The 12,011-nt window shown below is 31.1% G+C and overlaps 1 protein-coding gene across 1 annotated transcript in view; it reads right to left on the reverse strand.

Annotated features, from left to right (window-relative positions):
* Window positions 1–12,011, reverse strand: part of TMEM65 (transmembrane protein 65) — a 70,311-nt gene that overhangs the window by 7,627 nt on the left and 50,673 nt on the right. Inside the window, exons 2-6 of the mRNA XM_012001152.1 lie at window positions 11,376–11,420; window positions 7,966–8,033; window positions 3,949–4,003; window positions 2,754–2,796; window positions 689–794 (exon numbers count right to left, since the gene is read on the reverse strand). Of these exons, the coding sequence (XP_011856542.1) occupies window positions 689–794; window positions 2,754–2,796; window positions 3,949–4,003; window positions 7,966–8,033; window positions 11,376–11,420 (317 nt within the window). The remainder of the gene's footprint in view (window positions 1–688; window positions 795–2,753; window positions 2,797–3,948; window positions 4,004–7,965; window positions 8,034–11,375; window positions 11,421–12,011) is intronic.

Raw genomic sequence — 12,011 nt, forward strand, 5'->3', positions numbered from 1 at the left:
CATTCACATACAACACCTTTCCTGTCTGATCCACGCTGACTTCTCCAATGTTGTCTTCTGCTGCTGCTTGTACCTATAGCTACTACATATTATATTCCTAAAATAGGTTCATGTATTTACCTAAATATACCCTTTTTTATCATCCTCTTCTAATTGCTGGCCAGTATGCTTGGAATTCCTCTTATTCATCTAGTAAATGTCTCATCAATAATTCAAAAATCAGCTTAGATCTAATAATCACCAAGAAATCTCCTCACCAAAAGAAGTTATTGCCCACAGTGTTAATTCCCTTACCTGTATCATTGTTATATCTTGTACATAATTCATTATTGCATATGTCATATTAAATTATAATTTGTTTACATGTTTGGTTTTTCACCTAAACAAGTTCCTCAAGGATAACCACAGTTTATTATTCATTTATGTTCTTTGGACCCCAATCTATAAGAGATACTCCCTAATTCTAAGTGAATTGCACAAATATTTTTTAAAAATTCAGTATACTTACAAAAAATAAGGAGTTAATAACACAAATTACTGTTCTTCTGAAAACTGCCAAGATCTGGACAATTTTTGTTAAAAACTCCATTCAAACCCATTTTAGTCTCAAATTTCTCAAGATCCTGAACTATACAGTATCTTGTTCTGGCTACCCAATTCATTGTCATAAACCATGTAAATTACTTACCAAATGTGTACTAAGACGTGTTTGCCACATGTCAACTTGCTTTGGTGTGAGATCAGGAATTGACAGACCTAACCTGGAAGCCAATGCTTCAACATAGCCTGCAAGTCTTTGAAGAAACAAGACAATATGATATATAAGTTATGTTTCAATAAAGCCTTTACAAAAGCAAACAAAACAAAACAAAACAAAAGACAATGAAGACAAAATGTAGGTTTTTAAAAAGACATGCAAATGTCCTCATATAGTAAACTAATTCGTACAAGGAGAAGCAAGATAATTTTACATTTGCACTTGGTACTCTAGAAATGGCATAAACATTCTTTACAACTTTTAATTTTTATTGTATATAAATATATTGTTTAAAAATATTTTCTTATTAACATATTTAACACTAAGGAAAATTAATTGACTTAGAGCAATTATTCTCTATTATTATTTTTAAAAACAATTCAAGGTATATAACAATTTGTACAGAAAATTAGAATTTCTTCAATTATTCCAAGCTCAAAGCAAAGCACTTTAACATATGAAACAAATTAGTAACTTATCAGACAGCAAAAGTTTCCAAAGATTGGTAAACTAACAAATACAATTCCTCAGACTGGTAAACTAACAAAAACACCCTAGAACTTTCAGGCCAATCTCAAGTATTTTATCAATTCTAAGTTGCCATCATTTATTGGATATACTCTTACTTTATGAACTGTAAGAAAAACATTGCTAATTAAACTGTGTATACTACCAACAATAAGATGGATCCTGATATCAGATATGTAAAAATGCATCTGAGAATGCATAAAATGTGGTATTTGTTGTTTAATGATAAGCCCCCCAAAAAAGAGAGAAGAGAAATAGTTTTTAAATACAAAGACTTCAAGAAAAATCTTCATCTCTAAACAAAAATAATTGTTTTATGATACAATATATAGCTAAATGGCTTTAAAATCTCTTAGATCATTTGGTTCTATTAAATATATCCAAAAGCTATACAATGACTATAATACTCTCATTATTTACTTTAATGTTAGAAACTGGGAATAGAATGTTTAAGAGATGATATCATGATGCATTTATGCCAGGATTCCAAGAATATAAAATTCTTGCCATGGCCCTAAAGCAAAGAAACTTTTTTTTTTTAAACTGTGGCTTTGGCCCCAGACTCCGGTGCAGAAGTCTAATATAGAAGGTTAAGGTTAGATTACTTATAAAGCTGCTTTGCCTAGATTACAGGGCTATGTAAACTTCTAAGAAAAAATTCAAATCTGAAACTGTAACACTCAAATGAGCCACGGAAAGAAGAGACAAAGTCAAAGACACAGCAAGAGAGAACATATTTATCATAATAATGTCCACTTAGTCTAATTTATACTCCCCCAGCCTTCCCCAAGCTCAGGAAGCAGCTCAGGCCATCTGCCACTGGGAACAAGAATGTGAAGAGAGAGAGAAAGTTGGCCTTTTCTAAATAGATGTCCTTAGTTTGTTTCATTATTCCTGCCACATAAAGTAAAGAAAGCAAAAAATAGCCAAACCCATATATGCTTTGGCCATTATTTCCTTTGAAAGCTCCCCCCTCTAGAAACCATGTATAGTCATCAGTATCCTTAAATTTGAGCCATATCCTTTCTCTTTGGGTTTTGTGGGAGTAGGGTGAGGTGGAATAATGAGAGAGGTTCTTGCTTTTAATCATGCCTTACCCTTAGAGATGTCTATAAAATACATATAAATACTTCAGTAAACACAAATTCCATTTTGCTTACATTATGGTAGATTTAGAATAAACTTTTGCATGCATCAGAACCACTCATGAAAATTACTAAACACAAATGCCAGGGTTCCCTCTCCAGAGATACTAAGAATGTATAACTGGGATATCACCCAGGCATCTACATTTGATAGATACCAAAGATTTACTACTATTAGTTAAGAAGAAGTAAATTCAAAATTTTAATTCTAGAAAACAAAGAAAAATTAAATATCCCTTTGTTATGCTTCTCAATTAAAGAAGAGTGGGGAACAGAAAGACAGCAAGCACAGAATATACAAATGAATAAGTGAATGAACCTACCCAAGTCCAGCTAGATCTGACACAAGATTTCCCAAAGCAGCAGCTAAAAATTTGAAAAATAAACAAATGAACTGTTACATAAAAGAAGAATAATTATGTCACTCTGTAATCAACAAAGCACTGATCTTGGAAGAGTTCTCACATTTCTCAAACTAAAGCAACTATATTCAAAGTAACTCATTGGACAGCTCTTACTCTTAAGGTTTTGAATAGAACACAATTTTGAAATTATAATATTCTACCTCCATTAAGTAGTAGGTTTTTTTCTGTTATGGCAGCCAATTTCCATTTGGTTTCAATATTAATTGTACAATATTTTGTAGTATCTTTCATATAATATTTAAAGGAATTGGTAAAGCTGCATGTACACCTATGAAATTCAAGAAAGTCAAGGAGAAAAAAAATACTTCTTTCATGAACTCATTTACCTAATGCTTTCTACAACAAATACAACATAGAACTCTTCCCAAATTTTACCTCCATGAAAAATAGAGTGGTAAATGGGACAGAGAAGACAGATGTTTAATCCCGTATTTCCTTCTTTGATTTTTTCTACCCAACTCAAGAAAAAAAAAAAATCTACCCAACTCAAAAATAAATCAAAAATAAATAAATAATAGGCTGGGCACGGTGGCTCACACCTGTAATCCCAGCACTTTGGGAGGCTGACGTGGGCGGATCACAAGGTCAGGCATTCGAGACCATCCTGGCCAACGTGGTGAAACCCCGTCTCTACTAAAAATACAAAAATTAGCCAGGCATGATGGTGGGCGCCTGCAGTCCCAGCTACTCATGAGGCTGACGCAGGAGAATCACTTGAACCTGGGAGGTGGAGGTTGCAGTGAGCTGAGATCGCACCACTGCACTCCAGCCTGGGTGACAGAGTGAGACTCTGTAAATAAATAAATAAGGGTAGAAATGTTTAGGGGTAACACTGAATTGCCAGAAAATCTTGTCTTAATGAAATCAATATAGCAGAGTATTGTTATCCAATAACTAATTATATAAAGTATCTAAAATTTTCAGAAAAAGTACTACATATACAAAACTAAGAATCAGAAGAATACGATGAAGAAAACAGATATCTCAATGAGTAAACTCATTCAAATAAATTACCCTCTTCGAAACTTAATCTACTGAAATGTTTTATAAATGTATAGACAATGAAATAATAACATTTAATATTGTTAAATACCTGCCATAGTTGAAATTCCCAAAATAATTCCAATAGACATTTCAATATGGGTTCCCTGAAATATGATAAAAAATTAATCTTAAAAATTAAAGCTGAAGTGACTATAAAAGAATAGCAAAGCATTAATAAAAACAGATATAATAGTTAAATCAACATGTTAGTGCTGCAAAATTACATACATCATATATGCACATATAATGTAGTAATTCATTAAATTATTAAATATATGCATTCATACAGAAATAACATAACATTTCATTCATTCAAATTAGGTTTATAAAAATAAAATTAGCAACACATGTAGAAATATAGTTCATCATTAAAAATCTAGAATTTCTATTTTTCTACCACAGAGAAAAATGCTTTAAAGCTCTTTGAAAACAAGACCAACTCACATTGATTTTAAATTCTGAACTATACATCTATACTACTGCTATTTACTCTATCAAAAGATTAAAAGGAGACTAAACCAGTTTCTAGGGAAATTGGGGTTTATAAAATTATCCTTATAACACTTAGCTCTTTAATCATTAAATAGTGAAACTGTACAATCATTTATAAGCAGCAACGGCATTTAGTACAATAGATCTACACTCAAAACAAAGCCCCATCGTATCGCCACTGAATTTAATGACAGAGTTTAAGACTTTCTATATGTATATCACCATTCCTTTGAAGAAAAGAGGGGCTCACATTTTACTTTCATTTTAGAGAGGAGGAACTGAAGTGAAGACGATTAAACTATTCTAATAGAATAAAGAAGAAATCCTAGGATCTATTGTGCTAATTCAATTCTAATCCCTGAGCAATGCTGCCATTAGGAGACTTAATTTTCAAGAGTTCTCTTGAACACTGATGCTTGAACATTTCTAAAAAATGTTTCAAATCTCAATGATATTTGTGGAGGGAAAAAATGCCCTATATTTTATGTAGAGATAATGCATTACTCATCAATTATTTACAAAACTGAAAAAGAATTTTCCTCAAGTTTCTTTCCCTAGAGCTTTTGGTTGCATCACTTTAAGATATAATTCTTGCTGAATATGGACTCAACAGCCTGATGATGCATTAAAGTTCAAAAGTCTTTTGTCCTGATGCACAAAGTTCAAATTACAAGGTTGTAAATATACCCCAAGAAACAGATTTCGAAGAAGAAATAAAGAGGAAGAAAAGAAAAGGTAAAAATAGGCAGAGAAAAAGAATAAAGATGTGTGTCATCATATCTGAATGCAAAAAAACTGGAGCACCAATATAGAAGAGAGGCACCTGATAACAACAGTCTAATAAATAAATATGGCATCTTTAACAGCAACGAATCGCTGGCAGTGGCCAAAGAAGAATCTCTTTGCAGTACATATATTTAAAAAATAGTTAAGTGCTTAATCATTTGGTTGAATGTAATACAGCTGAAGATCCTTCTAACAGCAGGAAAAGCCCCATATGAAGTCAAAGGTGCTTTGGGGGCAATGGACTATCCACTTCTTTACTGCGTCCCATAGTAACATCAAATTTTGTGTTAATAGGTGAGGTAGAAATTATAAATAAACCGAATACTAATAGTTGTCTTAAAGTTATACCTGGTTCATTATCCTTAATACAATGAATCTACTCTAGAATTCTAATAAATTCTATCCAATTAAACTGCTAGTAAAGTAACCCAAAACTAACCCTAAAATATGTTATAAAAAGCAATCCAATAACATAAAAATATTTTTTAAACTATGAAACAAAAGGCTTAATATGAATACCAACCAAGATAAACTCTATTACAAGAGTTTACAGAGGAATTTGTTTTTACGAGTACAACTAGGGTGGGACAGTACACCTAACAGGAAGGAGGAAAACATCAAACGTCTATGGTGTGAAAAAAAAGAAGAATCAACTATCTCAACTTACTATTTTAAAACAGTTATAGCTACCCCACAATGAGAGGGGTTGATCAGTATTTTTTAATTAAAAGATGAAAAACATTCTTAAGATAATAATCACTTATTTCACCTTTCATAGATTCTACAGTTACATTATTTATATGTTTTAGTCTCAGCATTCTATATTACAAAGCCTCACTGGAAAATTTTATTGTCTCTGAATTAGTTTGCAACTATCACAGGATAATATTTTTGCCATACCTACTACTCTTAACCAGGTACTGAAGTCAGTGGCTTAAACATTTATTTCAGTATTATTTAAATAAAAAACTGATTTTCTGTGTTCTGGATGTGCTGGGGAAAAAAAATTAAGAAAAAATAAACAAAATGGTTGATAAGCCCCTGAAACTGGATTTCAATATAAACAGAGTAACAAGTATTACTAATTTGGAGTCAGCCAACTCAGGCCTGGAAAAATAGTGTACTCTTAGTTATACTAATAATGAGGCACACATCTGGGGAACACCAAATAGTGAACTACAAATTACTACAATAATTTGACTCTAGAATGTGGGTGTTTGGTTTGGTAGCTGATTTCCATCAATCTGGACATAAGGCTAGATTACATAGCAAACAAAACCATTCTTGAATAAACCATGTTTACATAAATGTTATAATCTATACAACATAAATTACTTTTAAAATTCCTACTTTGAAACTAAATCTTCTATTTATGTCCATTTGTAGTACACGTGATCTCCAAAACACCAAAAAGAAAACCTGCATCTCTCATATGTATTTGCCTCACATTCAACAATCCTAAGGTCATTCTACTTTTTCGTAGTCTCCTACACTTTAGCTATCATTTACAAAATGTTTTTAAAAGTTAGAGTCAGTGAAGCTGACAACAAACTCTTTAAGTCCTAAATGAGAAAAGTTTCTAGTTGTGAGGCACTTTGATTTTCTCAAACGAGTTTAAATAAAGACCCCAACTGAGAATTCATAAACTGGTATTCAAAGTACATGATATTTTTTTCTCCTCCCACTAAATGTATTGAAGATCTATTACCTTCAATCTAATGCTAATATCTGAAAAGAATGATTTCACATAAGGTATTCTAAAAATATGTATTAGAAGTTGATAATTGACATATTAACTGGACTGTGATCAATCTATTTTACTTGGACAAAATAAGAAAATGAATAGTTTTTTGACTGATTATGGCATTTTCATAATACATATATAAGAATAAAACTGGCCAATTTATATATCTGTGAATGTGAGAAACTTATTCAACTATTTAGAACCACACTGCCTTCTTGGAAACTACTAAAATCTGAGTTGGCTAGATTATTCAAACAATTAATGTAAATCAAATCTAATTGTAATGAAAATCCCATTATGACAAGTTCATAAGCTGTAGCTAACACTTGGTATGTTCTTGAAAACAGAGCACTGGGCAGTTTCTGAAGACTTGCATTTTAATCATGGATCTATTTCTGACTTTAGAATATGAACCCAATATTGATATCCATTAACAAAAGGCCTTATATAGTAGTAAGGAAGGTAAGTCAGCCATCTCTGAGATTAAACATTTTTAAGGAGCACCCTTGCATTAAAATACCACAGCAAAGGGGAATTTTTTTTAATACTACAATGGAACAAGGCAAAAGGGAGATATAGTCACTAAACTGAATTGAAACTTTAAACAATGGCTAGACTGAAGGCTAGACTATGTATCAAAACATGCTTTAAAACATTTTCACATTGGAAAATTGAACAAGGAACTAAATCAAATAGTTACCTATATATGTGATGATAATTGCCAATACCACTAAAGAACATCAGAACATTTTACATACTATTTTTCTTTATTAAGAATGTTGAAATTAGAATAGGATAATATACGCCTTAAATATTCTGTCTAAATGCTCTACCAAGCCTATTTGTCTAAATGCTTTACCTAAAGTCTTAATGATTAATAAATATAATGCCTTAAAATTGAGCTATAGTCTAATATGAGATATAGTAAAAATATTCTTGTTCATTATATTAAAACTTTATAACCACAATAGAGAAATTATTAGGAAAATGTAGACCACATTAATTTATGAACTCAAAATAGAAGCAGTGAGAGAAAGAACTTACAGCAACAATCATAATTGCATTATCCAAAAAGCCAAACCCTATGAAAGGTATCGCATTGTGGATGAATACTGAAAAACATCAAAAACAGAAAAATATATTTTAAGATTTCTATTAACTTAGAATAACAAAAACAGATGATATGATCAAAGTATCCTAAACAGACTTGATAATCTCTAGAATTTGATTCTCATTTTCCAGAGCCAATAGATGCTGCTACTGCTACAAGTAGAAACTATATTGGGAAAAAACAAAACAAACCAGAAAAAATATAAAACATGTAAAAATAACTGTGTTAGGCTTTTGTGTTTTCTTGCTGGTAACACACACACACACACACACACACACACACAAATATATACATACAATTAAGAGAACAAATTAGTAAACATATATGAGTAACACATTTTACCTGATTGCTACTGACATCAATCTCTTTTTCTCTTATGACTAAAGTCTGATACTATAAAATTGATTTCTGTATTAGAAATAATGAAAATGTTCTAAATCAAATGTCAGAAGAGCTATTTGGGTGCTTTTACTCACTAATGTTTTTAAAGAAATGTTAGAAAAAGGTGATTATCTCATCTTTATTACCTCATCTATGTGCAGTCTTTTTCTCCCCTCAAAATTCATCAATATTCCTAAATGCCATTGCAAATTATAAACAATCAATATTTGATTTAAATCGAACTGTAACTTCACCTCTTGCTACCAAAAACACACCTTACTTCATCTATTGGTTATATAAATTCAATGATCTGAGATATTAGAAGTGTAACTAGGTCACGCCAGTAATCCCAGCATTTTGGGAGGCCGAGGCAGGTGGATCATGAGGTCAAGAGATCAAGACCATCCTGGCCAACATGGTGAAACCCCATCACTACTAAAAATACAAAAATTAGCTGAGTGTGGTGGCGCATGCCTGTAGTCCCAGCTACTTGGGAGGCTGAGGCAGGAGAATCACCTGAACCCAGGCAGCAGAGGTCGCAGTGAGTTGAGATTGTGCCACTGCACTTCAGCCTGGCGACAGAGCAAGACTCCATCTAAAAAAAAAAAAAAATAGGAAGAACTAATACCTACATATTCTTATACATTTATTCTCATTTCTTTCATATTTACATCTTCAGCAGAATATCGAGGGCGTGGTGGATGCTCAAAAAATATTATTTCATTAAGCTGAAGACCACTAACCTGGAAAGGAAGAGAATTCCAGATTGAGAGAATTGAAGGCAGACTGTGAAACAGATTAAAAGTTGGGAATAGATAAAAGACTTTATTCTAATTAATCTATAGAATTGCCAAGGTATAGTGAATATCCATTCAACTGAGGCCTTTTTTCAACAAACATTAAAATGCTGAGTTTTATACTACATCCAAAAAAAAAATTCCTTAAACCAACTGGTTATATGTGTTTACTAATTTTTAGAGTCTTTTTTTCTTTTAATGCAGTTATCGCCACAGAAAGTATAACTGAAATATAATCCAGAAGTTATAAAAATTTGATATTACTATATAGAGCTCTGCACCTAGCAGGAAAGGCTAATAAGCACTCAAAAAAAAGCACTTGTACCCTCAACCTCTATAAATGACCAAGACCACGGGACAATACTATATACAGTATAAGAATACTATTATATTCAATATTATTATAGCTATACAATATTATATAAACCAGTACATAATAGGTATAAAATAGGTCATTTAAAATTTCTTCTTGTTTTTAAGAAAGAATGTCCAAGATCAAGGACATTTTTAATTACAAAGAATATTACTTAAGTTACTAAAGGTGGTAAAAATCAAGTGGAACATTAACAAAATGGGATTTTTTTTTTTTCAATTAAAGAGTCTAGCCTTAGTTTTTTAACTTATTGCCTAAATCTGGTTATTTACTGAACACTCAAAATTTTATGAAAAGCGGCTTCCAGAACCAATACAGATTACAAATTTAACAGGTTAAAAGAGTATAATGAAATTCTAAAAATTCACTAAATAAAACATTTACAGTGAAGAGAAAGCTACTTAAGTACAGAAAAATAATGATGAAACTGGTTAGGATTAATTAGCATTTTGGGATTCACTTAATAGCATCTCTAAAATTGGCCAGTTACAAATATCTTAAAATTAGGTGATAAGGCCATTAAATTAAGATTACAGTAATTGCTATCTTAGCAATTTTTACTTGGTCAGTAAAACCAAGGCACTCTGTTATAATAATCACTTTGAACTATAAGATATATGTTTTTAGTGTTTATACCTATATAACTATGTCCTAAAAATTAAATTTTATTTTAACTAAAAGGAAAAAATAAAGTTTTTCAAAAAGTGAAATAAACATGTACAGGGCACTCCACTGGGCACCTGAGATACAAAGATAAATAAGACTTGGTTCCCAGCCCTAAAGGGGTTTAGGTATGATAACACAGCCATATAAACAGTAAATTTCAATATCACCTACAAAAAATGATAATAGTATATAGTATTACAAACTATAGATTGTATGAATCTAAGGTGGGAGAACCATAACAAATTAACCAGGAAGAGAAGTCTTAAAGAATTCTTAAGTTGTTTTGGTATTTGAGGAAAGTTACTAATTTCTAATATAAATTACATTCTACCTGTCAGAGAAAAAAGAACTGGCCATTAGGCTTTTTAAAAAATTATATAAATTTGCTCTCTAGTATGTAATGATCTCCTACTAATTTGTGGCTTCTTCAAATTTACTCTCAGAAACACTATTCTATAAATTGGCAGCTGTTAGCAAATCACGTTTCATATTTAGCTTTAATTTACAACCTACTCTAATTCACTATACTGTTAAATAATTCACTTATTCCATCTTTATAATAACATCCAAACTTGTTTTACATTATTTTGGTATATTCTTGAATATTGATTTATTCTTGAATATTTATTCCTATCACAATAGAGAAAAGAAAGAACACTAGCAGCATTGTAATAAGGTCCTTCTTCAGGCAGTTTTAAATAAACTTTACTTTTTTCATTCTTACAAACAGCTAGCCAGAAGCATTTTCTCCACCAGAGAACAGTTCTATCTAGCCTTGGGTCTACAAATTCTAGTTCTGCATTTACCCAACTTAAATTCAAACTAAAGTAAATACATCATTTTTCCTGGAAATTAAGAAAACTTTTATCATAAAAATAATTCTATTTCTAAATGGTAACAATATTTTAATAATATTAGATATTTTTAACAATATTAGATATTTTACAATACTGTGTTACATCCTTAGCCAAGTTTATAAACTTTGTGCTTCATATAATGAACAGGATAATCCACTCTATCTGGAAAGATTTAATTTACTGGCTCTTCTGTGCTATCAATGAATGACACAGTTATTTCAAGGCCAAAAGACAGATGAACATATATTTAACAATTATAGAACCATTACCATATCTCAGCTGTCCTGGGGTGGGTGGTTGAGCTTCCAATTTTTCTAAAGGGGAGAAAAAGGGTATGGGGCAAGAATTAGTTACTACAGCATGATATTTTTTATTACAATGAAGAAAATACCAGATTTACAATGTGGGAGAACATCAGAGTTTATTCATAAATTATCTTTAGGTTAATGGACCAAACTTGTCCATACAGAAAATATTAATCGCTATGGATTAAATCAAAAGGCCAGCAAATGAAACTGAGCTTAGTTACAAGCCTAACATGGACTCTAGCCCTGGGTAAGTTCATTGTTTTTGTTTTTCAGATTTCTTTAAAGTCCTTGCATCTAGATAATGAGTCTGTTTGCATTAATTACACTAGAAAAACACTTTGGAAATAAAGCTACTCTTCTTTAAGATGGCAACCCTAGATGACTTAAGAAATACACAAACAAGCATCATTGATAGTGGAAAACATGAATATTCAAATAGATCTAGACATCTTTAAAATGAAGAAAATATTTTTAAAGCAATGAATGAAAACAATGACTTCAGTGAATTGTATTCTGTTCCTTAATCTCTGTTGATATAACTGAATATTTTAACTTTTATAATATGTTAATAGTATTATACATTAATATATAATATAT

The sequence above is a fragment of the Mandrillus leucophaeus genome, unplaced genomic scaffold, assembly GCF_000951045.1.
Source record: "Mandrillus leucophaeus isolate KB7577 unplaced genomic scaffold, Mleu.le_1.0 Scaffold650, whole genome shotgun sequence".
Taxonomy (NCBI): domain Eukaryota; kingdom Metazoa; phylum Chordata; class Mammalia; order Primates; family Cercopithecidae; genus Mandrillus; species Mandrillus leucophaeus.